Source organism: Pecten maximus, chromosome 6 (genome assembly GCF_902652985.1).
Source record: "Pecten maximus chromosome 6, xPecMax1.1, whole genome shotgun sequence".
In the NCBI taxonomy this organism is placed as follows: Eukaryota; Metazoa; Mollusca; class Bivalvia; order Pectinida; family Pectinidae; genus Pecten; species Pecten maximus.
The window spans coordinates 29,287,476-29,315,468 of record NC_047020.1 but is presented as its reverse complement, the minus strand read 5'-3'; the positions used below and the strand labels follow the sequence as shown (position 1 = coordinate 29,315,468).

General features: G+C 34.6%; 3 protein-coding genes across 5 annotated transcripts in view; 1 reads left to right on the top strand and 2 right to left on the bottom strand.

Annotated features, from left to right (window-relative positions):
- LOC117329484 overlaps positions 1-6,397 on the bottom strand; it is a 36,053-nt gene extending 29,656 nt beyond the window's left edge. The window contains exon 1 of the mRNA XM_033887443.1: positions 6,277-6,397. The gene's annotated coding sequence lies outside the window, so the exon portion shown is untranslated. The remainder of the gene's footprint in view (positions 1-6,276) is intronic.
- Positions 280-2,928, top strand: LOC117330133. Its single transcript, XM_033888351.1, has 4 exons — positions 280-429; positions 683-838; positions 2,674-2,804; positions 2,911-2,928. Exons 1-4 carry the CDS (start codon positions 402-404, stop codon positions 2,926-2,928), a joined length of 333 nt encoding a protein of 110 aa, XP_033744242.1. The 5' UTR covers positions 280-401.
- A 3,331-nt stretch (positions 6,398-9,728) lies between the features above and the next one.
- On the bottom strand, positions 9,729-27,625 carry LOC117329483 (tumor necrosis factor receptor superfamily member EDAR-like). 3 transcript variants are annotated; one of them, XM_033887442.1, is made up of 8 exons: positions 27,471-27,625; positions 24,531-24,742; positions 15,839-16,041; positions 14,731-14,897; positions 14,081-14,233; positions 13,573-13,653; positions 12,845-12,958; positions 9,729-12,514 (listed from the first exon to the last, which is right to left on the bottom strand). In XM_033887442.1, the coding sequence occupies exons 2-8, from the start codon at positions 24,702-24,704 to the stop codon at positions 12,201-12,203; spliced, it is 1,206 nt and encodes a 401-aa protein (XP_033743333.1). In that variant the 5' UTR covers positions 24,705-24,742; positions 27,471-27,625; the 3' UTR covers positions 9,729-12,200. The 3 variants fall into 3 exon arrangements, with proteins under 3 accessions (XP_033743333.1, XP_033743331.1, XP_033743332.1); XM_033887440.1 differs by having other exon boundaries at positions 24,531-24,724; XM_033887441.1 differs by lacking the exon at positions 27,471-27,625 and adding an exon at positions 24,946-25,061 and having other exon boundaries at positions 24,531-24,724.
- Positions 27,626-27,993: the final 368 nt, after the last annotated feature.

Below are 27,993 nucleotides of genomic sequence, written 5' to 3'. Positions count from 1 at the left end.
AATAAAGTAAAATTGACCTGTTTAATATGAATTTTAATTATATAAGTAATCTCCATTGAAAGTCATGTTTGTTATAAAATGAGAAATCATTTTAGATTTCATCCATATACTAATTAGCAATACTGCATTTTGATTGTCATTTAAATAATGAAACTGAAAATTCAGTGAAAACAAAAACAATTTTGTTTACTGCAGATACAAAATATGAAACGATTGACCGAGCACTGTTTACTATGGTATACTGTTCACAGAACTGTATTAAGTTTAGTCGCGTTACATAATTATGAAAACAGTTCAAACTGAGGAACAAGTTAATCTCCCAGTGGCTCCTCAGTTGTACCTGTGTCGGTCATTTCTGGACGTTTTGTCAACGAGTGTGGACCATTTTTTCCTGAAATAAAATGACTGCCAGACAACAATCTATGATTTGTAAGTATATAAACTTATGGATTCATATACTTTGATAATTATATCCACATATTTTTTAAAAGATAATTGAAACTGAGTAAGAGATATAAATGTTAACTCTTAACAAAGATTTTACAATTTCATGTACAAGTATCTTTAGCTAATGTTTTTTTTTTTGTTTTTTTTTAATTCACAATTTAGATATATTTTGTAATTTTGCTAATAAGGATTAGTGTTTGGAAAACGTGAAAACAGTACCAGATTTATTTTACAGCCAAAGTGCCTCGGTATGCAGCAATGGTGTTTTTGGATCAAACTTGTGGGATTATCCCTACCACCAAAATTATGACCGGGACAACAAAATTAGAGGAAGTTGTGAAATGCATATGGGACGGAGAGGAAGTGGAAGGGAAAATTGTTGGATTGAACAGTAAGTTTAAATTATATGCATGTGTATTACGTATACTATATCAAAGACTTAAGTATACCAAATATTATTATAAATATCAGACTACTGTAGTATATATACGAAAGACTAATTCATCAATTAGATATTGGTTTGAATCAGTGATACTGAATGCTATTCGTTATATTTGATCAGTGAATAATTGGTCAGAGGCATACAGCCACTGCCCTAAGGCATATTATAGGATAGGAGAAATGCAAAAAGTTTCCATATGACAATTTAACTCAGCATTTACCTGTTGGTCACTCAGGTGTGACCACGGCTGGTCAAGGTGTGAAATAGAGAAACAATAACCAGACCAGATATATAGTTATCACAGGGTACAACCAAACAGCAGATCTGGTAGAAGACCAATCAAATCTGATAATCATTAAATAAAATAATTAAATTTGATTTTATTATTAAGTCTATTACTTGTGGAATTACAAAAAAATACATTTACTATACAGTACTTAGCATATATGCAATGTCTTTGTACTCAGCAGTTGATTATCTACATGTACATGTATATATATACATGTAGTTATATACATAAATCTATTATTTTGAAATGTCAATTAATGTTAAGAGCACTTTGTGTTCATCTCCTTATATACATTATGAATAATAACGCTAGCCGTTCACCGCTGTCTTCACCTGTACATGTATTTACCTGTTGGTCACTCAGGTGTGACCACGGCTGGTCAAGGTGTCAAATTAACCAGACCAGATATACAGTCAGCTGTTAGAAGACCAATACAATATGATTATCATTTTATTAGATAATTAAATATGATTTCATTAAGTCTGTTACTTGTGGACTTACGAACAAAGTACATGCAATATGTCTTTGTACTCATCAGTTAATTATCTACATGTATATTACTGTAGTTATATATATGAAAATTGAAAAAAAAATGACGCAGACAAAGATTAGCACTTTCGTCTCTTCTTTGGGACTCTTCAAACTGAAAAGTATATATATATATATTATGTTTAGTTAATGAAGAAACAGAATAATCGAAATTGAGATAAACTTTGAATTTTACAATACAAAATAGAAGATAAAGGTATTACAGAGAGGAGATTTTTAAGGTCAATAACACAAATATAGAAAATGAAAAATAGATATAAATGTGTAGTAGAGATGTTGAGAAGAGAGAAAAAACACTAAATAATATAGATTGGCTTTTTAGGTCACCTGAGACAAAGTCTCAAGTGACCTATTCTAATCCCCTTTTGTCCGTCGTCGTCCGTCGTGCGTCCGTAAACAATTTACATTTTCGACTTCTTCTCCAAAACCCCTAAACCAAATTCAGTGAAATTTAGCAGGAAGCTTCTATGGCTAAAGGTCAACCAAAATTGTGAATAATATGGTCCCCACCCCCAAGGGGCCTGAGGGGTGGGGCTAAAAAGAGTAAAATTGACTAAAATTTCAAAAATCTTCTTCTCTACTCTCAGATATAGTGGAATCAAACACTGTTCATAGATGGAAGGGACTTAAGGTGCTTTACCAAAATTGTGAATTTCCTGACCCTGGGGTCTCACATTTGTCCCTGGGGAGGGGATAAACTTTACCGGTATACACCTGTTGGCCCTGACTGACCCATAGGGTCTGATGGGTGGGTTCAAAAAGGGTCAATTAAATTAACTGAAATATTCAAATCTCAGGTGACCGTTAAGGCCCATATATTGGGCCTCTTGTCTTTGGGTATTCAGGCTTTCTCTACCGAATAATTTGAATATACATTAATTATTTTGATACAGACGATTTTTGATAACAAATGAAATATTTTACAGTGATTTTTCATTTACTATAGATTCTCCAAGTGAGCTTGGCATGATTCTTGAAGACTTTGAGAGCAGACCAAGCAGCAACCAGTCATCTCCAATAAGCAGCCCATCTCCCCCACCAAAAAAGAAAGTCAAAGTGAATAATCCAATTTTAAATGTAAGTATTAATAAATTAGCATTCTTATTGATCAATATACGACACCAAGCGTTTACCAGGTAAGACATTCTGAACTATGATACAGGTAAAGTATTTTCTTGGTCAGGTGAGACTACAGGAGTGAGATCTAGAGTAGGACAATAGGGGATAATTACAGGTAAGGTATATCCAACAGATCAATTTTCACACCTTGGTCTGGTATGGTCATACCTGAGTGACCACCTGGTAAATTCCATTTAAAAGTGGTCAGTCAAACGCAACATTTTGTAATCAATCATTTCAGCAAAATAATAATGATAAGTAATTAACCTCCCTATAGACATTTGAAAAAAAAATCATTTGTTTATAACCTTATAAATATAATAATGTAATAATTAAGTAATGAAAAAAGCAAAATCACATTTTAAATATTAGCATTTTCAACAATCAATACTCAGGCCAACATTTCCCCCTACCTATTTCTCACCTAAAATCCTGAATGTTGGCTAGAGTGAAAGACACCGTTTCAGAAAAGTTTCATAATCTAAGATTTTTTCATTTTAATAATTGTTTAATAAATTGCATCAATGCATTTCATTTGTTTTATATATATGTTAGATTTAATTAAAAACAGTTATAATATATCCTGCTTGTTGCGTGGTTTGGTGTACTTCCTAATGTGGTGCTTAAGTGCAGCCCATATATTTTCGATGGGGTTCATATCCGGTGATTCAGGAGGGGTTGGCCAGTGGTTTATGTTGTTTTCTTTCATGAATGCAACAGTCGATTTGCTCACATGTTTGGGATCATTGTCCTGCATCAGGCGGTGTCCAGAAGGAAAATGGGTGTTGATGAATGGGATAAGTTTTGAGGAAAGTATCTCTAGGTAATATAAGGAGTCCATTCGGCCTGTGAAAACATGTATGTTTGTTGCTCCTTTCCTTGAGATTCCTGCCCAGACATGAACTTGATAAGGATGTTTTGGTTTTACTACCAAGACGGGCTGTGTACCTTCCTTGTACAGACTTTTTCTGGTGGTTGTTTGTATCTTGATGGTAGATTCATCCGTGAATATCACATTCTCAAACTGTTCTTTTGTTTGCGCGCATCTTATGGCATAATCAAGTCTTTTCACTTTATTAGGTTTTCTAATAGTTTGGCAGTACTGTGTGGACTTCGATTTCCATCCTAAATGTTTACGAGCTCTTAGAACAGTCCACTTCGAAACAGATATACCAAAAACCGAATGGAGTTTCTTGACCAAATCTGCACCTGTCAACTCGTTATTCTCTTTCAGGGACATGTTAATATAATCCATATGGTCAGCTGATAACTTTCTGGGTAACATCTTTTTCTGGCAGGGTTTCTGGAGGACACCAGTAGATTGGTACAGTTTTACTTGCTTTTGCACAGTGTTGTAGCTGACTGAAATATTGTCATTATGTAACAGTTCTCTGACAATCTCAGCATGGCTTAATCCTTGATCATGTAATGATGCAATCCTTTGTCTTAAGTAAGATGTAAGTCTTCTTATATTGGGAGCCATATGTGCATGTATTGCTCAAATGAAAACTATCATCTATCTATAGATTTATGTGCATGTAGACTTGGGGAAGTTGGTACTATATATGATCATGAAGTTGAAAGATCTAGTCGATGCAGACATTTGGTCTAGCATGACTGTAACTATAATTTTTGACACTTGGATTTGACCTATACTCTAATACACACAGTTTGGTGACACAAAACGATAGGTAAATTCACAAGTTTTTGTTTGGATTTAAAAAACCTTTATAATATTATCTCGAAAGTCTTATTATAAAATTATATAAACTTGCAAACCAGTATTTTTATTTTTCAATGATAATCAATAATTTTAACGGGGAAACTCATTTATACACTTATTAGGTACATACGATAAAAATTAGATTGGGGACTGGTTATATATAATTACATAAGTGTTTAGGGGATGGGTAGCCATGCATGACTAGTACAGTACCTGTACAGGTAAACCCTTAATTAAGCCTTTGGCCATGCCCAGAACAGCTGGACTCCTTGTGCCAGATTCCTGGGCTGTGTTTTCACACCTTTCAATAATAAGCATAATCCCATTTTGTGTGATTTACCTGGTTTGGAAAGGCTATATATACCTGACGGTATACAAACTATAACATTTATGTTGCATGTATAATATATGTTTCAATGAAGGCAGAATCAATATTGCTTAATGTTGATCGATTTAATTTTAATTTCAAAACTGGTATTTTCCATGCTTCATTAATTATAATTAATCTTAATTTAGTGTAAATGCATGGATGTAATGGTTGGATGGAATCGGTGGAATTAATGTAATATGATAAATGTAATTTGTCAGTTTTTGTGCATATTCTATTTACCAATACGTGACATGTATTATACTTATATACATGTAATAAACATATCTGAAATAAAAGTGAAATGTACAAACCATCATGAACACACACAATATACATAGACTAGTCCCTGTATATATATTTTTGAATTTGTTTTTTAATGAAACATATGTTCAAGAGATTATGCATTGTATATCAAATACTTTGTATGTATTGACTCTAGTGCACTACGATGTTCACTCCAGTGCACTACAGTGTTAACTCTAGTGCACTACGATGTTAACTCCAGTGCACTACGATGTGAACTCAAGTGCACTACGATGTTAACTCAGGTGCACTACGATGTTAACTGGAGTTAACTTTTGTAGTGCACTGAAGTGCACTAGACTACCAAGTTTAGTTTGCTCCCAACTGTAAGTTGTCATTGGTAATTAACAGGGTAACAAGTCAAGATGTAAGTTGTCATTGGTAATTAACAGAGTAACAAGTCAAGATGTAAGTTGTCATTGGTAATTAACAGGGTAACAAGTCAAGGTGTAAGTTGTCATTTATAACAGTATTACACTGGATAGGTGCTAGTATTTCCTTGGTAACGGGGTCATAATCATAGTGCCATTTTGTATGATGTCTTGGGATAATATAATATCAGTTAATTACATTATGTATTTATGTACATATATATATGTAACTGTTGGGGAGGGGGTGGGATCGTAATATCACACACTTAGACAATCAGGGATAACAGTACAGGTTTACTACATAGACTGGCACGGTTCCAACTATTTCATTGACTACTATATATATAGAAGCAGGTATAGTGACGTCACGTATGTCCCACTAACCTACTGCTATTTATTTACTGTACTGGTTGCATGTTTCATCAAAATTCACCTCTAATTATATATTTTCGGTGAATTGTTTTAGCATAACTTGTCTTTATCAATTCAACCTTTTCAAATAAATCTACTACACCAATGCCATCGGCATACATTTCATGAGTAATTCTAAAATTCAGTGTAAATTTCCCAGCGCTTGTGAAATGTTTACAAAACATTGGCTCACGTGACCGAGCTCTTTCGCAATAAAACGTTATAAAAGACAAAATAACGTAAGTCACTTACCCATGTAGTGCATATTCTGTAATTTTTCAATGTTCTCCAAGAATTCTGATCTAAGAGTGGGCCTGTTTCTGATGGCTGTAGGCTGAATTGACTCCAAAAAACATCATCTTCCACTGGGCCGCTAGCTCCACTATAGGCCTACTCGTCACTCGTGATCATTCACTGTGTTGGACCCTGTATGTATATATCCTTACACCGGAGTCAAGGTAAGAGGTACATGTATTGTACACAGTTATTTATTTCAATCAACCATGTTTTGTAAATTACACTTTGCAAAATTTTCAGTAATATACAATATCGTATGTGTAGAAATATAATGAAATTGGGATAATTCCAGTTAAAACCGGGGAAAACACATCTTTGCCGAGTGCCCCGACAAGAATCGAACTCAGGTCTCTTGCGTTCGTACGTGACAGAGACTGTATTGAACACTATGTACAAGCATCAACGACCGACTCCATGAACACATTTTTTAAAGACACGGACTTATATGTGTCTCTGGATAAAGATCAGGGGTTCCCTGTTTATAGCTGGATACATGCATATACATTAAGAAAAAAACAATAACAAAACGAACAAAAAGACAAAAATGTTTCCGGTTATTTTTTTAAATATATTCCACGAGTATGATAGGATAGAAAATCTTCCAAATGGCGAAGCGCGGAGGTTACAGTATGAACTGTTAGAGAAGAGCATGTTTTACGTCAAAAAGCGCGGGAATAATTTATTTTTGATGTATAGTCACTGAGTATGAACGAAGTTTCTATAAAATTCATCACGCTCATTTCTCATTTTTTACTAGTAATATCAATATTAGAATGTATTAGTATACGATACATACACGTACATGTAGGTATGCATTGGCGGCCTTCATACAATATGTACATTGTAGATATATTAGACAGAGTAATTCATGTTTTAGGAAAATACATTATTAACATACTATAACCAAATCGATGAGCATCATGTGAGAGTTAGTTTATTCATGGGTTGTAAGTTAGAAGTATTTGCAACTACTTCATTAGGCTTAATTAGGAACCATCTTACGGTCTTTAAGTGTTCAAGAGTGATGTTTGATTAAAACGCATCGCTTCGATCAAATAAGAGAACCAGTAGGTAAAAGCGAGGTACTCCTTATAGAGACAAAACCATCATATTGTGCTACAATATGAAGTTAAACATACGTTGTTTCTTATTAAAATTACCGCGAAAATGAATTTGCTAAGTTGTTTCTATTAGAGAACTAAATACAAAAACGCAGATTTGGAAATCATATCCCATCCGGCTGTAGACAGTAATATTGAGGATTTACCACGTACAGGGTCCTATACTGTGCAGCTGTAACTTCGGGGGAAATTCCAAATGGTATATTTATAGCATCAGAGTCACAGGGACTTGAGAATTTGTTAAGTCTACATGTATTCATGGACCTAGCTCCTCTGGTATGTATAGCACATTTTCAGACGTTTTGGGGGGCTAGATTAAACAACAGGGGTGTCGTTTTTACCGAATTTTAATCTAGCCCCCCAAAACGTCTGAAAATGTGCTATACGACACTATGGGAGGTTCAAATACATGTCGACTGTAACTGATTCTCAAGTCCCTGTGATCAGAGTTACTTGCCTTGGTTTCTTAAACCAAACTAACTCTATTTGTTTTATCTTTTGTTTTCTAATTTCTTTTTTCAAGTTAATAGGAATGCCAATACATACATAAACATTTTAACTCTCACACATACATTTCCATTCATTCAATGATCTGTATAGATATGACCAGAGACATATATATATATATATATGTATATAGATGTCTCTGATATGACCACCAACTTTTAATGATTATATCCCGTTTTGTTTCATTGCTTTACCTTTCAATAAGAAATTACAAAAGAGATCAATAGATGATGAATCCAATCTGGGATATTTATAAAGATTGAATGATTTGTATCCATCCTACTGGTGTTAATATTCTTCTCCAATTCTTAATACATTGACTGCATGCAGGCAGTGAAAAAAATCAGTACGTTTTGCTATCAAATGTTTTGACTAAAGCAATGTCCAGGAGGTCCCAAAATTTGATCCATGAAAATATCTATAACCATTTCCTTTATGTGAACTTAATTAACAATCAAACTGGCTCACAGGCGCGGATCCAGGAATTTGAAAAGGGGGTGGTCCAGAAATTTAGTGGTAATGCCAAATTATTTTTGACCAGAATTCTGGGGGCCAAAATTTCGGAAAATGTCATAGCAAATTTTAATATTTCGGGGATAAGATTTTTCGATAAGGGGCGGGGGGGTTGTTTGTTTGGCATAGACGGTTTTTAATGCTTATAAAAAAATTTCTTCATCCGAAAAAAGGGGGGGGGGGGGGGGGTGTTCTGGCCCCCCCCAGGACCCTCAGATACTTGGATCATACACTTGCACCCCTGAACAACCCTAACATACAAGATGTGGTCGCTACCTCTACCATGCTGGTTTATTTGGTTTATTTAACGTCCTATTAACAACAGACAGGGTCATTTAAGGACGTGCCAGGTTTTGGGGTGGAGAAAAGCCTGAGTACCCGGAGAAAAACACCGACCTGCAGTCAGTAACAGGAAAATGCCCCACGTGGATTTCGAACTCGCAACCCAGAGGTGGAGGGCTAGTGATAAAGTTTCGGGACACCTTAACCACTCGGCCACCACACCACACTCTACCATACACAACCCCAAATGTTTCTTTGGCATGTTACTGGCATTGGCCAAGTCCCTTTACCCTATAAACTAAATAACATCATAGGTCAAAGTCATTCATTTGAAAAAACTTGATAGTCTTTCATCCCCGCATGCTACCAGCCCAATGCCATGACTATGGGCTTCAGGGCTGTTGAGAAAACAGTTGATTAAAGGTGTTAGCACATTTGACCCATGACCTGTAGAGTATATCAGGGCCAAGTATTGGAACAAACTTTACCCCAGGGCTGAGTTTTACTAGGCATCGTAAGTTACAATTTGTATAGTAACCTAAAGTTACGTTAAATCTCCGTCCTACTAAACCTCCATATCTTAGTTACACATAAAATAACATCGTAACTTACGACAGCTTGGGCTACCCTTATAAGTTACGACTTTTTCTTGATTAATGCATCTTGACTTACACAAAAAAGGAAAATGCTCACGTTTACATGTTTTTGTTTATGTATGAGTAAGAGAGAAAATTTAACGCTTTAGTAAAACGGGCCAATCGTAACTTAAGATTGTGCTTAAGAAAACCGTAAGTTGGATTTTTTTGCGTAATTTAAGATGTTTAGTAAAACTCAGCCCAGGCATCTTGGTTTTTGAAAAGAAGATAAAGAAAAAGATGACACCAGATGGATGCTGGATGGCACACAACATAATTGGGAGCTTACATTCATTTGGGGAAGGTGAACATAAAATACCCCAGAAAAATAATCAACAAGTCACAATGGTGTAGTTTTAAGTGGTTTTTATTCACATAATATTATTATTCTGAGATCAATGCATTCATGTATGAAAATATAAAATGTTTCACAAATATGAACCACATACAAACATTCACAAACAGACATTCAATCACGTATAAACTACATACAGACATTCACATACAGACATTCACATACAGACATTCATTAAAGTTTTTAACTTTATACAGACATTCAATCACGTATAAACTACATACAGACATTCACATACAAACATATTCAATAAAGATTCAAGTATGCCACATGCCATCAACAGTTACCCAGGGTTTTGACACTCACGGATAGAGACCATGGACGATTGGTACAGAAAGTTTCATTTCGGCTCTAAGAATAGCAACCAATCAAATACCAACATATGCATTTGTATATTAAACATCAGGCTTCTTTTCTGTGAAATAAACCCCGCCGTAGCCGGTCCCAAGCCCGCGTTGAGAAAGGAGGAGGGGATCTCCAACTGACAACATCTAACAGTCAACCCGGACTAATGTTTCTAACCTAGAGTCGCGAGTAGAGGTTATAACCTAAATCGAGACTTTAAACCAGCAACATCAACATCATTCTGTGAAATATATTTTGGGGGCTGCCATCAAAACATACAATATACTGTATGCTACTAATGGTCAATAAATCTGATTACTGAGGTTACACGTTATATAATTATCTATAAAGAAAGGAGGATACCACGAGTACACTGAATGTCTCAACATGGTACTTGCTATAAATTGGCCGAAAAAGCCTGATACACTAAACCTCCAGTTTTAATGGACAAATACACATCTTGTTTTTTCAAAGTCTTTAAAATTATGCCTTTTACTTGGTAATGTAGTTAAACTGAAACCCCCAAAATGCAGTCTAATCTAATTGGTCGAGATTCCTAAAGAAATATTTTTTGGGGAATGACGATAAGTGTACTAATTGTCCTAAGGTCTCTGTCTATGAGCGTCTGGACCATGGAGTAGACATATTCAAACACTCAACAGGTTTGTCATACATATCCATTCAAAAATAAATATGAAGTTATTGATACAGCATTTATAGAAGTATTTATGCTTGAATGCGATGTCTCCATAAAGACTATAAGATATATATGCCAACAATATTGCACTGCTGTGTTCCTCATCACTACAATACACGAGATGATTTTATAGTCCTCTTTAAATTGATGTACTATTTCATGTAAACTGTCCCAATAATATCAATTCCATTCTACAACAATAGGTGGGTGTTATTCAACTTCCAAACCATGAAACAATTATGGCAACTGTTAAATAATATTCAGTTTATACCACATGTGGAATAAGCTCTAAATGCTTTTGATTGGTTGACACGTTGACCTTTGACCGGACTAATTTTGATCATGTGGTTCAATGCGTTTTGATTGGCTATTGTTAGAAGGCTGCTTAACGAGGTCCCAGAAATGTTACGTACAGGAATAAGTTTGCATTTGTTTTTTTGTCATATTTTAAAAGATATCTATAGATTTTGATAAATTTATTGCTTTGAAAATGATAAACTTGCTTATTTTTTGTTATGATTTGTAATTATAATTGCAAAATTTCCACATATTTCTGAAATTGTCAGTTTTTTTATATTAATTAGCAGCATTTCACTTTAGGTTATTAATCCTAACACCCAATATATTGTGAAAAGAAAATACGTTGACACAAAAGAGGGCAATTTATCCTCAAAATAACTTTTCTATTGCAATAGAAACAGGTCACACAAACTCGTGGTTGTTGTATATGGTATTTCTTTCACTCTCATGAGTTATTTTTCCAAAATCCCCCCCCACCCCCCCCCAAAAAAAAACATTTGCTTAAGCTCATACTTTTTGTATCTTTTGAAAAAAAACTTCAGTGAAAGAAATACTGTAAACAACCACCACTCGCTGTGTAACCTCTATTTACATTCAATGTCATGTTAATCATACATTATGAGTCTTTTCTGAGCTGCTAAACTTCAAGCTTTGTGTCTAAACCCATCCCTTCCATATCATGCATCAAACTTATCACATACTTTGCTATTTTTATCACAGACTAGGAAACTTCAAAAAAAACTCCTAATACATCTGAAGCATGTCTTTTAGGAGGAGGTAACAAAACTAACCTGCTTTTGTACAAGGTAAAAATGTTACCTTCTTTGGTAGGAGGTATGGAATGTTACCTACTTTGGTAGGAGTTGAACGCTGAACTTTGGTACAAGTATATGTATATTTATGTTAACTGTTAATATGATACAGATGTGTCTTATGATAAGACTTGAGATTCTGTATCCAGCACCATAGATTTCTAGTTTCCGTTAGTCCCTATATATATACAGATGAGATTCGTTGGTCAGTTGGACGGTGAATGCCGCAAGACATAAGATATCACAAATCTCTTGAATCTCCGTAAGTAGTAAGGTCTGATACTGATTCCCCACTGTCAGTATGAACTGAGATCAAAGGTTTGAGGCATTATTCCTTAATATTTCAACCAAAGCCTTTAGCTCTGGTTCAGCTGCATGTTTTACTAAAACATTATATAGAACAAATAGTGTAGCCTCCTTTCCTTTCCTCTGTATGAACTTGTTGAGGAAGGCAATGAGATGGCTGTCTTTGTTCTCAATTAATTCATCTATTTGTGTTTCGGGCAGTCCCAATGAACGTGCCAAATTCTTTATTTTCTTCTCATCAGGAGACATGTCTGCATTGCCCACACCATGGACATAACAATCATCGTTCTGTAGGCGTATAGCTTTGGCATTACACATTTCTGGAAAATCAAAAATCAAATCATTGTATAGAATGTTTAAATTACATGTAAGTGTGACTAATCCTTTGGTGGTGATACCAGTAGTAGGAGGGGACATTTAGCTGCCACGGTCACTAATTGTTTCAAAGGGAATTTGCATATCTATTCGGAAAAAAACCATAGTTTTTTTCAGGCAATCAATGTTACTAAAGGATTACAATATATATCAATTGGCAGGAATCACCAAAAATGTACCTCGATCAAGAAATAATTTTCATTACTTATCCTTAAATGGCTTGTTACTGAACAGGATAAAATTAATTGGTGCTAATGTTAGAAGAACAAACTCACCATCATCAGTAAGGCGTACGTTTCTGTAGTCAGAAATCTCTTTGATTTCATCAGTAGGGCACTTTTTGTCTTCTGAATCCTCAACGAATTCATCAGCAGGGTCTTCTGAAGCATCTGGTAATTTCAATAAAGATTATCAAAAGAAATGTTTCTTTTACAGTACCTTTGTAACTACACATAAAGTTTATATAAACTTCAGAATCAGCAAAATTGTAAAAAAAACTTTTCAGAATACAAACCAAAACTTTTCAACCTGAAACTGGCCTGTGTTTACAACAAATATATACCTGGTATATCGAAAAAATAATAAAACTGGAAACTCCAATTAGGAAAAAGCATCAGATAGCTTTCATATCAAATCTTCAGATGCTTGACAAATTACCTTGCTAACTCATATTGTGTTACAATGTAGGCCTACTGGGGTAGCAAAACTAATTGTAAAGCATCTGAAGATTTAACTTGAAAGTCCTAATGCTTTACTAAACTGTTTCAAATTTTATCATTTGTATATGTACTCACTACTGGACACTGCCAAGTTGAACATTTTAATATATACACTGTTTATAAAAATTGATAAATCATACATGTTCTGGAAATTGAGTTTAGTTCTCATTCCTCGACAGAGCCATGTGACTTATCAACGGTAGTCTTACACTCGTCATCAAGGCCTTGTTACCATAGTTCCATTAATGCTGCATATCAATACTAATCATAAAACATTATCATACCTGTTGTTGTGGTCCTTAGAGAACTCATTCCAGTAGAGGCACTACTGAACTGACTTGGACTATCGATCACAACATCGGTCACTGAAAAATGTAAAGAATGGAGCTTACAACACAAACTAGCTGTTAACCAGCTACACAGCACAAAATCTCAACTTACTTAATTGAAAACATTAATATGATTGGAAATATTCTACACAATGATATTATCCTGGCTTTATACAGACATAAGGACAGAAAGATTTTGACATGAGGACATATGGACAGAAAGATTGTGACATGAGGACATATGGACAGAAAGATTGTGACATGAGGACATATGGACAGAAAGATTGTGACAGATAAAGGACATATGGACAGAAAGATTGTGTCATGAGGACATATGGACAGAGATTGTGTCATGAGGACATATGGACAGTAAGACATCAGATGAGACTTAGTGTCCTTGGCCTGACTATAACTGACATTGGATTTTCTCCATGTCACCGTGTTTTTACAGTTTAATACATACACAGTCCTTTTTCAGAATCCAGGTTTTCTTTGGGTGTTTTTCTATTTGTTCGACACCTATAAATTGATGCTGTCATAATTATGACAACCAAGACGACAACCACAGCAGCCAACACTAAAGGTATAATTATACTGCTGACATCTGTGTAGGGCTCTGAAACATATGAAAAAATCTTTTTCATGTATATGCTTTATTGACGATAATTTTTTTAGTGTATACTTATAACAGTATGTCACTTATACTTTTCATGATAGTTGATATATATAAATGATGTGAAATGAACTGTAATGAAAATATAGAAATGGTCCAGTTGTATAAATTGTAACACTCAAATATGGAAATGATCCAGATGTAAATCATAAAACTCAAGCATGGGAATGACATTGATCCAGTTATGTAAACTGTAAATCGTATCACTCAAGCATGGGAATGACATTGATCTAGTTATGTAAATTGTATCACTCAAGTATGAGAATGGTCCAGTTATGTATATAGTGTAACACTCAAGCATGGGAAAGATCCATTTATAAATCATAATATAACCTATGTATGGTAATTAACAAAATATAGTTTGAAAAACAACAATCGCTGATATAACATCTATTATTTGTGTTGTGATAATTTAAGGTACATCTCTATGTATGACAAACCTTGATTTTCCAGGGTCATCTTGGTTTCAAACCTTGAGGTCACAGTGGTTGTGGATGGGGTTGTTGTTGGGACGAAGTTACGGCAATCTGACTTCTTTTTGTCTTTGGCTGAGCAAGGATAGCAATATGAGTTTTCATCCAGTATCGGCCAATCCTCTGAAATGTACCTACAAACATACAAAATGTCAGAATTATCTTCATAGTAAATAGCACATAAATCTTCAAAACACAAACATCATTAGGTGAAAGTACAATACACTGTTACATGTGATAAAATCACCAACAATTAAAGCACTCTGATCCTGGGTAAAGACACTCCCCATGGTAATTATCTATATACTTATCAAAGAACAGCCTTGAAAAACACATTCCTGTCGAGTGTCTCGACACAGGAATTGAACCAGAGACTGAGAGTCTCCAATGTGATAATCAAGCATGCTCCGATCAACTGTTTGTTTGCTGGCCTGAGTTTATCACCCCATGAACAGTCAGGGTCATATTGAGGCGGGATCTCAATAGTTGTAGTAGTTGGTGACTATCTCACAAAACAACATATATGGGATGCATGTCACATGCCATCCAGAGCAAATAGGGTAAAATGTCTTGCCCGAGGACACAAAGGACAGCACAGCTAGATCGGCCTGTTTTGTGATTAGCTTCCCGAGAAACACAAACTGACAAGGGTAGGGAGTGTCAAACCATGTACTTTGGACCTTCACTTAAGGTTATGTGGCTGTTGCTCTAATTGCCTGAACTTTTTAACACTTTTGTACAAGCTGCACCAACCCACTCCTTTACATTAGAAATAAGAGTTCCATAGAATTATTACTGCAGACCTTGCTTTGACTCTTTAAATAATACAGAAAATAGTTAATGAACCAGAGACATAAACACATAGTTTATGGACACTGTTTAAATCAAGTTATTTTGAATTTCTTGTCAATTTTCAATATCTTCAAAATATTCATATTTATCACCAAAACACAGCAATCCAAATTGTTTTATCATAAAATTAATTGGATGCCCTATGCTCAATCTATATGCCAAACAACATAGTTATGAATGCTTACGCCAAAAGAAAATAACACTTATATATAGCAGTACCTACCCCTCCAGACATTTCCCACAGACGTTGTTTGTCCGACTGGTCCCCGGGATTTCCACTACACGTCCCCGTCTACCACAGTCCTTATGGATGTAACATTTGTAACCATCAAAAGAGCCCTTCCTACGGTCATTGCTGTAGGTGCCAGTAGGACATTCCTCACAGGGATAGCACTCCATGCTCCCAAACATGTTAGTTTCGATCTCCTGTCATAAATAAATGTAAACAATGAGTCAATGACTCTAGTGAAGGCCACAGGGGATTGGCATGATTTTCAAAATGATGGTCCATATATATATATATATATATGTATCATATTCACCTAAAGAGCTTGCTCTCAAAGCATGTGAAAGCACTTGTGATTTTCTGGTTTGTGTTTTTTATTATTATTACTATGTATATATATTGATCACCATCATTTGGAAATTTGTGCCAAGCCCCTGTACATGTGGTGAAGGCCACCACAGAGCTCAGTGTTACAATTCCCCTGTACACATGTTACAGAGTTCATTTTCATACATACTGTATATATATAGATACTTTTATTTCAATACCTCTCAGCCCGAGCTGAATTTTTTTTGGCGAGGTGTCTGGGGCCAAAATTTCGGAAAATGAAATGATTATAGCAAATTTTGCAATCTATCTTTCGGGGATAAGATTTTCGATAAATGGGGGTTATAAAAAAAATCATTCTCGTCCGAAAAAAATGGGGGGGGGGGGGGGGGTCCTGACCCCCAGGAACCCAACCCCCCCCCTAGTGGCTCTGCTTGGGAACGAACCCAGGACCTGGTGTGTCACTCTCTATCATTTGAGCTAAAGAGAAATTCTCCCTAGTTTGGTTGTAACGGTAAAAACAGCTATATATATAGATATATACACTTTTAATCTATTTCTTTTTTGAAGCAGCTTCATTTTACCAGGGTGATACAGGTAATTAAAGGGTAATGGTAGGGTAATACCTTTCATTAATATCATATTATTTATAAAATTTATGTAAAAGTCTTTATAAAATACAATGATTATAGTAGGGTATTGAAACTTAATGATATTGATATTATTAAATAATGTCTATCCCCTGAAACAGGATCAGACTTGCAAAACATGTTATATAATTAGATCAATAAACACTGGTAAATGTATGTGTTGTCTGTCTAAACATCATCTTCTCTACACTATGTTATAAGATATGGGTTTTGAAATCCATTTTTTAAGCCATCCAATGTGACATTGGACACAATAGTATAATGAAATGGGTCAGTAATTCAATAACAATCTTGTTTTTGACCCGGAACTTGTTGAGAGTAAGCTAGGTGTCAATGTTTAAGATGACTATGTGTCATGTTTGTTATCATAGACTGCAAACATGTTTACTACGAGTTGTTTTGTTGACTATAGCTATAAATGACGTCACATATATATATATATATATATATATAGAACCAAGCCCTTGTACGTGTGCAATGTTCAAAATAACCTAATAAAATTCAAATCACATATCCTATCCACTTACTAAAATGTGTACAAATGTATATGATAGTCAGGAGTCAGTAATTAATTAGTTTACATGGTACATTAGAACTTACGGTAAGTATGAATTAATTTGTCAATATCAAATCTTATACAATACGTAGGTATTCACATTTCTATCCTGCGAAACATTTTAAAATGTAAAAAGTCACAGATAAACATTACAGAAGTAGTGTCATAAACATGATAATTAATGACTATTAAATTGTTAAATGTATTTTTTCTAAATTAATATAGGTCTCTAATATTAGTCTCTAATCGGTCTTGGACTTATAAACGTGCTAATTAAGCACCATGTCCTATGCACAGACTTAGCAGGTAATTATAGGGTAATGGTAGTAACGTAGGGTAATACCATTCATTTATATCATATTATTTATAAAATTTATATAAAAGTCTTTATAATACAATTATTAGTAGGGTAGTGAAACTTAATGATATTGATATTATTAATGTCTATCCCCTGACACAAGATCAGACTTGCAAAACATGTTATATAATTAGATCAATAAACACAGGTAAATGTATGTGTTGTCTGTCTAAACATCATCTTCTCTACACTATGTTATAAGATATGGGTTTTAAATTTGATATCCATTTTTTTTAACCATCCAATGTGACATTGGACACAATAGTATAATGAAATGGGTCAGTAATTCAATAACAATCTTGTTTTTGACCTGGAGCTTGTTGAGAGTAAGGTGTCAATGTTTAAGATGACTATGTGTCATGTTTGTTATCATAGATATATACTGTAAACATGTTTACTACGAGTTGGTTGACTATGAATGAGTCACATATAACCAAGCCCTTGTTTGTGTGCAATGTTCAAAATGACCTAATAAAATTCAAATCACATCCTGTCCACTAGGCACTTACTAAAATGTGTACAAATGTATATGATAGTCAGGAGTCAGTAATTAATTAGCTTACATGGTACATTAGAACTTAAGTATGAATTAATTTGTCAATATCAAATCCTATCCAATACGTATTCACATTTAATTTCTATCCTGTAAATTTTTTTACAGAAATAGTGTCATAAACACGATAATCAATCACTAATTATATATATATTATCAAATGTATTTTTACCATGTAACAATAATGATATTTACTTATGTTATTACTAGATATAGCTCTTCAATTCTAAGCTTTATATAAAGATTGTGGCAATTCTTTTAAAATTATTTTGTTAAATATTCTGTCCTGTTAATTATAGCATAATAAATTTTGATGTTACAACTGTATAGGTAATAAAATACACTGAAAACCAGTTTTTATTATATTATTATTATTGTATATTGATCAGTATTATACTTGCACAGACTTAGATGTATCACTGTGGTAGTAATCAAAGTACTGGAAGTACTGTAAACGAACATTATTGTTTAACCCCAAATCAGTAATCTTCTAAGTTTAAAGTTGATAAATTTACTGATATTGGTTTAGAAATTAATTGCAAATAATCTGAACTGTTTGCAGCTGTTCTGATATGATTGTACACATGCATGTTTCTGTAAGGTCCTAATTGAAATTGGAAGTTTGTTGATCTATCTTGGATGGATGAAAATAAAATATGTCTCCCTTTTTTCGGGAAGGCATCATCAGTTATAATACAGCCAGGACTCTGTGACCTTATTGATGCCGACTTCTAATATGCACTAAATTTAGGCTAGTTCCATCGTTAGTTTGGCATATTTCAACTTAATATGATGAAACACACATAAAGAATTACTGAAAACCAAAACCAGAGCTGCTAATCAAGGCCCGGATTAGGAATGTATCCTATTGAAACTGTACTAAAGCATGTATGGTACTTCAAAACAAACAAGAGGCCCAGGGGCCTTAACGGTCATCTGACTCTAAATTAAAACCCTTATATTATAGTAGTATGCATTCTCTGTAGCAAGAATATAGTGACACTGTTGGCCATGGTGGCCATCTTGGATTTCTGAATGACCCAATAAATAACAACACTTGGTAAGGACCATCTCAGGATCATTTCTGGTAAGTTAGAGCTGAATCCCGCCGGTGGAATTTGAGAAGAAGTTTGAAATAGATGTTGTTTAGGAAAACCATGATTGCGCAATCATGTTACAAAATGGCCGCCATTGCTGCCATGTCAAAGTTTTTACGAGGCTGAAAAAATAACAACACTATGTTGACTCGCCTTCCTTGAGATCCTCATCCATTTCCAGCTCAATGGCACCAATGAAACTTGAGAAGAAGTTTAAAATGTGTTTTTCAAGATGGCGACCACGGCGGCCATCTTGGATTTCGGACCGACCCGAAAAATAACAACACTTGGTCAGGATCATCTCAGGAACATTTCAGGCAAGTTTCAGCCCAACAGCACTGGTTAAACTTGAGAAGAAGTTTAAAATGTGTTTTCAAAATGGCCGCTATAGCGGCCATCTTGGATTTGGGATCAGCCCGAAAAATAACAACACTTGGTCAGGATCATCTCAGGATCATTTCAGGCAAGTTTCAGCCCAACAGCACTGGTGGAACTTGAGAAGAAGTTTAAAATGTGTTTTTCAAGATGGCGGCTATGGCGGCCATCTTGGATTTCGGACTGACCCGAAAAATAACAACACTTGATCGGTATCATATCAGGATCATTTCAGGCAAGTTTCAGCTCAAAAGCACTGGTGGAACTTGAGAAGAAGTTTAAAATGTGTTTTCAAAATGGCGGCTGTGGCAGCCATCTTGGATTTCAGACTGACCCGAAAAATAACAACACTTGGTCAGGATCATCTAAGGAACATTTCAGGCAAGTTTCAGCCCAACAACACTGGTGGAACTTGAGAAGAAGTTTAAAATGTGTTTTCAAAATGGCGGCTGTCGCGGCCATCTTGGATTTCAGACTGACCCGAAAAATAACAACACTTGGTCAGGACCATCCCAGCATCATTTCAGGCAAGTTTCAGCTCAATCCCACTGGTGGAACTTGAGAAGAAGTTTGAAATGTGAAAAGTCTACGCACAGCGCACGGCGCACGACGACGGACGAAGCATGATGACTATAGGTCATCCTGACCCTTTGGGTCAGATGACCTAAAAACTTGACTCCTTTTGTTCTGGAATCATTTGATGTTAATAAATCTTGATATGAGAAGATATACTTCTGGTATAATTACAGTATTGCAAACAATGTGATAGCAACCAGATAAAGACTATCTTCATCGAATAATTCAGCAAACAGAAAAAGAAAACTTCGAAGCTTCATTTTCAACTTCAAAGCTGATCACAAAGATTACCATCCATTCGATAGGACGACACATTCCCTATTTATTGTCCTTTTCCAATGTTGATCATCCAATCATACTGTACCACACAGTTCAGCAATGTAATTGCACAAATCACACCTTTATGTGGAGAGAACATCTTTGGGGGTGTTATAAGATTCCATAACTGTATGCAAATTTGTGAAGCATTCCATATCTATATCTATATACATGTATATACCGTATGTGTATATATTTACACATCAAAATTGGAATGACACAGGAGATTTGCAACTTTAAGTTCACCATCAGTCATGGGAGGTTTATGTAAAATGTTATATTTACCGGGGTAATTAGTAATTTTGAGAATATATTTATGAAGCTCTATTCTGTACTTTCTACCAGTGCTTAGAGAATGGGCACAATTATATGTTCTCCAATGTCAAAATTAATCATATGTAAAATATTAGGGGTTTATTTGACCGAGAAGTATTTATTTTTTTTGTAATCATTCGCCATTTGAGACCTGATTGCTGTCATAGTTGAATTACCAAAATGGACCTGAAATCAATATTTTTAAAAGAGAATGATCAATGATTTGAATATTTCATAAACATAATTTAATACATCGTTTATTCACTTCATTCAGATCTTCAGACACCAAATAATTTGTGAAGTCATATATAGAAATATATGAACCATTTTGTTATTGATTTATAGTTCACACAAGTAAGCACTAGATGTAAGCAGTAAGTATATATGTATCGCTATCTACTGGCATGACTTTGAGTACAGTAGACTACACTGGCTTTGTGGATATTGACAGGCTAGCATATATTTACATACTAATTCAATTTTAGAATTGAAACTGAAATCTTGTAACAGCATGGCACAAATAGTCATCTGAACATTTGTTGTATATTGAAAAAATACTTAAGGTAAATATTAACTCATTTGCTTGACTTCAATTTTCAGTTTATCAATTCATTGATTACTCCGTGTTTGAAGTATGGTGTAGTGAGAATTTCAAGTCTTGATCATGACTTGATGAACATTCTAAATTAACAAATTATTAAAATGAATTTGAAAAATAACACAAGTTCCACAGCAATATTATATAGAGAATCAATCACAATATATCATAAGTTATAAAACTACAAATAACAATTAACGGCTGAATATCAAATTAAGTGAATATCACAAGTATTTTTGCATTTGTTTTTAGATAATCCGGATTTCCGTTTTCCGTTTTTTACGTAGACGTAGTGCATAGTAAACGTAGCCATGTAACAGCTGATTTTAATCAGATTGGCTTAACATGAACTTAACACCGTCTCAGTAGTTCGTCACAATCGAAAATTTAGTCGTGAATTCGGTATTTTGCAAATGATTTCAAAATACTTCCAGGGAAATGAAAAACAAATTCATATGGTCTTTATACACACACCAAAGATTACTATATTGGGTCCATTCTCTCGTAAAAATATCGATTTTGGGTCCACTATCGGCCATTTCGGCAATTCAACTCTAACGACAATCGGGCCGCGATTCGCAAATGAAAAATTAATTTAAAAATCGGCCCTGTAATATTTTACATATGATACAATTAGGCATTGAGGAACATATATTTGGGTCAATTCTCTGAAAATAATGCCAATTTATATTATAATTGAGCCCCATTTTTCTTCGCGTCGGTATTTCCAAGTCCGCTTCACCTGTGGTCCGTTTCAGTAAATATTCTCGTCTTTGCCGAAATAAAACCAAGCTATATAATTGTTCATTTTAAACATGACAACAACTGCCAACCACACGTATCCAAAAATGTTTTTGTTGATATCATCTGAATATTGCCGTAGTTATCTGTCACTTCGATTGTAAACCCCATGCCAAAGTCATGGAAGAATCGACCAATCAAATTGGTATAACTTTTGATTTCCGTAATCTTGCAGTTACCTCCCTTACAACAGTAAAGACGTTCCAAGTATCGCCTACAACAAGCAATCCCGTGCACATAGCAAGATATTATCATTTGCATTTGATGTATTGGTCATTTTCGTCAAATGGAAATGGTATATGGAAGTCGATGACAACGTTAACGCTATGACCAGTCATCCTGACCACAAATACCACTTTATTGTAAGCCTATACATATGTACAGTTCTTTCTCGCAAACACGTACAGTAATCTATGATACAACGTATCGTCTCGTATGCCGTTTTTGATATATTTCTTTCTCTAAATTATATAAATACACACCTAGTTGAAAATGATGTAACATTCTAGAATATATATATTACACATTTAAGTAAATCGCGGACATATTTGCAGACCTATGCTATAATGTCAGCCGTTTTGGAATGAACACGGAAGAGCAAAACTTTCAAAACATCCGGAGACGAATGCGCCTGCGCAATAGTTGTTTACATAAATATATTGACCTGAAGTTGTTCGCAAAGTTCAGGTTCATTTAGTCTTCACATTTCGCTAGCGTTATGCATTTCTCAAATCGTATGCATCTTGAAAACATCTACTGAATACATTTCAACATTTTCGGTAAAACTATTATATAAAACGAAGATGTTTTTACACATAAATTATTTGAAGCGTAAGGCCATGGGGGCAGCCATATTTCATTGAAACAGACAGTAGATGGCGTATTGGTGAATGTGGCTACCAAATATGGTCATATTTCTCAGTCCAGTTCTTGATGGCAATAACCGAACATTAATGTTCGTTTAAAAATACATTCCAAAATATCAACACTAGTTCATTGAAAAAAATTAATGGAATTTTCCAACAGTCATGCACAGTTTGAATGGCTTTATTTGTACCTAAACATGAACTTTAACCTCATGATATGGGTCAAAATTATTTCTAGCCAATCAGATTCAATGTAAACAAAAACATCACAAGGCAGTGATCATGATGAGTCGGCTTATTCAGATGACACTCCTTAAAAAAAACAGCGGAAAATAACAGAACTGAGACATAGAATGGTTCAACAATAACAACATATTCAAGGGGTTTACAGATTACATATATATGTACAATGATGTTTATGATGTGACTTTCATACAAGCTAGCTGCATATGTAGTACATCCCACATTAAGGATCACAGTTGTAAATTTCAATATATATTTATATAAAGGCCAGTGATTTAAAATATCTTGACAGAAATTAAAATATCTTGACAGAAATTAAACTTGTAAACAAAAATAAAATAAAACTAATTATAGATATAATGACATATGCTATTTAGTTATCAGTGATAGAGTGTTAATCCTTTAGAATTTTAATATGATGGAACAGGAGAAGCTATAGGAAGTACATAGTATATACGCAGTAACATCAAACTTTGTTTATATACATGTATATATAACCAGATAACCTAATACATGTTTCTGATAAAGCTTTCCACTTTTTAATATTTCCTACATATTATGTGATTGTTAATGTATTTCAAATGTTTAACTTGTAATGGGAGTTCTTTTTTCTTTTTTATATGAATTATCAAGAAAGAAGCTAGCTAGTCTATACATAGTCATTACATGTACAAAATATTTTTGAAGTTTTGTTTACCAAAGGACAATAGTTAGGCTAATTCTAAATGTTTAAGGTGATCAAATTAGAAAAAACATTTGACTATAATAAACTCATTTTTTAAAATAACCAATATTGAAAGTGATTTCATATTTTTTGGATACAGAGATTAAAAAAAAAAAAAAAAAAAAAAGCAACAGGATTTCATTTTCGGGGGAGGGATTTATTATTTTTTCTATTTTTTTTTTTAAATTTCAATTAAAGAACTACAAATTGATTTGATCAGGCCAAATGTCAAAAAAAACAACCAAAAAAACCAAAAAACCCCCAATACTGACAGTTTTCCACAATGAGGGCACAGTCCCATGTTATAATGTATCCTGAAAATAATACCATACCTTTGTTTTGTTGAGAGCCTGTCCTGGAACACACTCCGGACAATCCACACATCTACCATCCTGATACATTTGTTTCCCGGGGGTACAGTATGGGGCCTCACCTCCACAAACCACTGGTAATACCAGCATCAGGACCAGACACTGGGGACACTTAGATGACATCCACACCGCCATGTCTCCTTATCGAGACTGCTCTGAAATTGAAACATGTACTAAAGGTAAATTAAGGAGTGTACTCCAGGTATACACTTTATAAGACACCTCTACATAAGTAAGATTTTATATGTGTTGATAGTAAGTTTTGTTCAGTGTCTCTGGTAATTCACAAGTTGATATGAAAATAATTTCATATCTTATGTAAATTGTCATGATAATAATGGATAAACACTTTTTTTTTTATCAGTTACTGTAATACCATAGGTTCTGGTGACATCAGTTTGAGTAGAGGATAGGCTTGAGAGTAAACTTGCATATATCTGTACCCATTGAATACATTATAAGGTCATAGGTCAACCACTCCTTCCTATAACACAGGTTACTGCCGAGTATGGGTGCATTGCTGTATGTGTATCCGTCCAAATACTGGTACATTATATGATATAAAAACAGAGATTTATATGGTTCTCTGATTAATCATACATGTTATACAGTGGTGTTCTAATCATTAGCCCTGCACTAGTAGAAACCAAACATCTACCAACTAGCCCAACACATTGTTGTTGTTGTTGTGGTGGTGGTGGTGGTGGTGGTGGTGGTGGGGGGGGGGGGGGGGGGGCTCCTTAAGCATGCCCATTAATGGTCTTTTCCTGTGAAAAACTATTTTCCTGTGAAAAACTATGATAATTATTGTAATAACAGGTTGTTTTTACACAATCAATTTAGCACAATTAACACCATATTGTTCAGATTTACTATAGTTACAGTTAAGATTATTGCCAAGAATTCAATTCTCTTAAATTGTATGAAGCGAGTAAATATAAAACTTAACTTTGAAAGTTTACAATAATGTTTTTTTTTTTTTTATAAATATCTGCAAAAATTCCCAGTGTCTAGAACATGTATAAATAGAGAGTGAAATTCAACTCCAATCTCATATTGGTCACAGTTATTACAGTAAATGTGTTATTTCGAGCAATACTTTACTTCTGTCGGTTTTTATAGAAGATATACAATGTATGCTAGTAGTTATTGCAATTCTACATTGCTTAGATATATTGCAGAGCAGAACTACATTATCAACTAGATAAATATAGGACACATTTACTCTAAGTACTCAAATACGGTAGTTAAATACATTTTTCTTTGCTTGCAATTGGTTGATGTTTAATTAATAAAGGTAATTGGAAGATACCGGAAGGAGCATGTCTCATCCATAGCCTAATTCAATTCAAGTTCAAAACATTTCTGTCTATAACCATGAGCCAGTTATAACCGTATAAAATTAAGTTTTTGGATTATCACTCTCCGTCCTTTTTTTAACATTATTCAATAATTAATCAATATTTGATATTCTAACAAGAGGCCCATATGGCCTGCTTCCCTTGCCTGAATATTTAAGTAATCATGCATGGCGAAATTCTCTCACACAAGTTATATATATTACAAATTACTTTCTACTTGTTCATGTTGAGCTGTCTTTCACTACAAATTAATGGTTCAAACCAAATATGAACCAAAGCCACACTTTCCGTTTATACAATATTGGATCTCCTTCAGCCAGAGACATATATAGGTCTCTGCTTGGGCCAATATTCACAATAAGATATGCTCCAGACCAAATTTCATCCAAATCCATTTAGGAGTTTCTGTACTAGTAGCGATTTAAAGAAAATGTTGTCGGACAACAGGCGACGGATTCACATAGCATTTATATATGCAAAAAAGTCCAAACTTCCAGTTTTTAACGCTGACCAAATTTTATCAAAATAACTTGATCTAAAAGAACAGATGAAAAGATTTTAAAGAGCCGTTTAGTCAGCCCTGCCCTTAGATGGGCCAGACGCTCAATTGGTCAGCCCTGCCCTTAGATGGGCCAGACGCTCAATTGTTTGGTAGCAAGCTTAAGGTCATTCACTTGAACAAACCTGATAGCCAGCTGTTCAGCATGATGCAGACAAAGTAGCCCAGAATGTTGTGAGAATGTGGAAGTCTGGTGTCAGAGCTGGAGGAAATTAGGGCTATATGTCATGACCAGGTATAAACATATTTATTGCTCAATTGGTTTCAAGAGTGCCAGTTATAGAGTTCTAAGCTGACCCAGGTACGAGTCTCAGTTTGACTTATGCCATGTGATTCGTTAACAAAGGGCTGCAACAAACTCATCCACCAAACTTGACTCTGGGAAAGCATGTTGAGTTGACTTGCACATTGGTTACAGAAAGATGTAGACTTCAGTATGGAAAGCCATGTTGGAAAAATAGGCATTTATTAATATGAAAAAAAACTTTTCATCAATATTCAATTATTATTAGAATCTAAATTATTGAATTTATAATTAATATTAAAATAAATTAAAAATATTCCTAACACAGACTTGATACAGATCAGTCAAGTTCGTCAGATTCTGCTGCGTAACTGTTTGGACTATAGGCCCAAGCACATAGCCCGAGTTTCCTCTGGCCCTGACACCAGAAGACATCTGTCTGGTGCCAGAGGAAACTCGGGCTACTGTACATGTATGTGGGCGCAAGTAATGATACAGTCAAATCATTCTGCGACTACAATTTCCACTACAACATTGAATATTCTTGTATATAGGTATCTGTGAATTGGCCTTTTTTTAAATGAAACTGCTTGTTACATTTCTGATTTGCTAAACAGACCTTTAAATAGTGCGCTTCCTCTGTTAGCCTTAGCTTTCTATCAGCTGATCATGTAACATGTGTGCAAACAAATTAATGATGAAATAGCTTATTATGAAATGTACGTGTTCAGACTTACTTTCATTGAATGAGAAAATGTTCCTGTCACTTTATCCTGTGATGATCAGATAAAATCCAATTCCTGGGCCGTGAGCGCTTCATAGATGTTGTGTTATAGATATATCGAACTCTCTAGATTGGTACTGACGAAACAGACGTCAACACACTCACTCGGAACACCTCGGCCGATTCTCTACGGTCATCTTAGATGACCGTAGAGAATCGGCCGAGGTGTTCCGAATGACAAGAGGTGTGCCAATTGCAATCTGCGCGCATATGATTGGTTAAACAACATATTCCATTCGGGCTTTTCCGTCATTTCGGAAAAGATATGACGGAAAGGCCCGAGTGGTTTACGTGAAATGAAGGGAAGTAATTCTTATTTTCAGGTAAAATTTAGCATATTAGACTGTATTCATAACATATTGCATAAATAAGAACATAAAAGAAATCAATAAGAAATTATCGCAGTTTTAATGTAGTATTACAATACCAAATATCACAGATCAATAGTTTGGACCAGTATCACATAGAATAAAAGT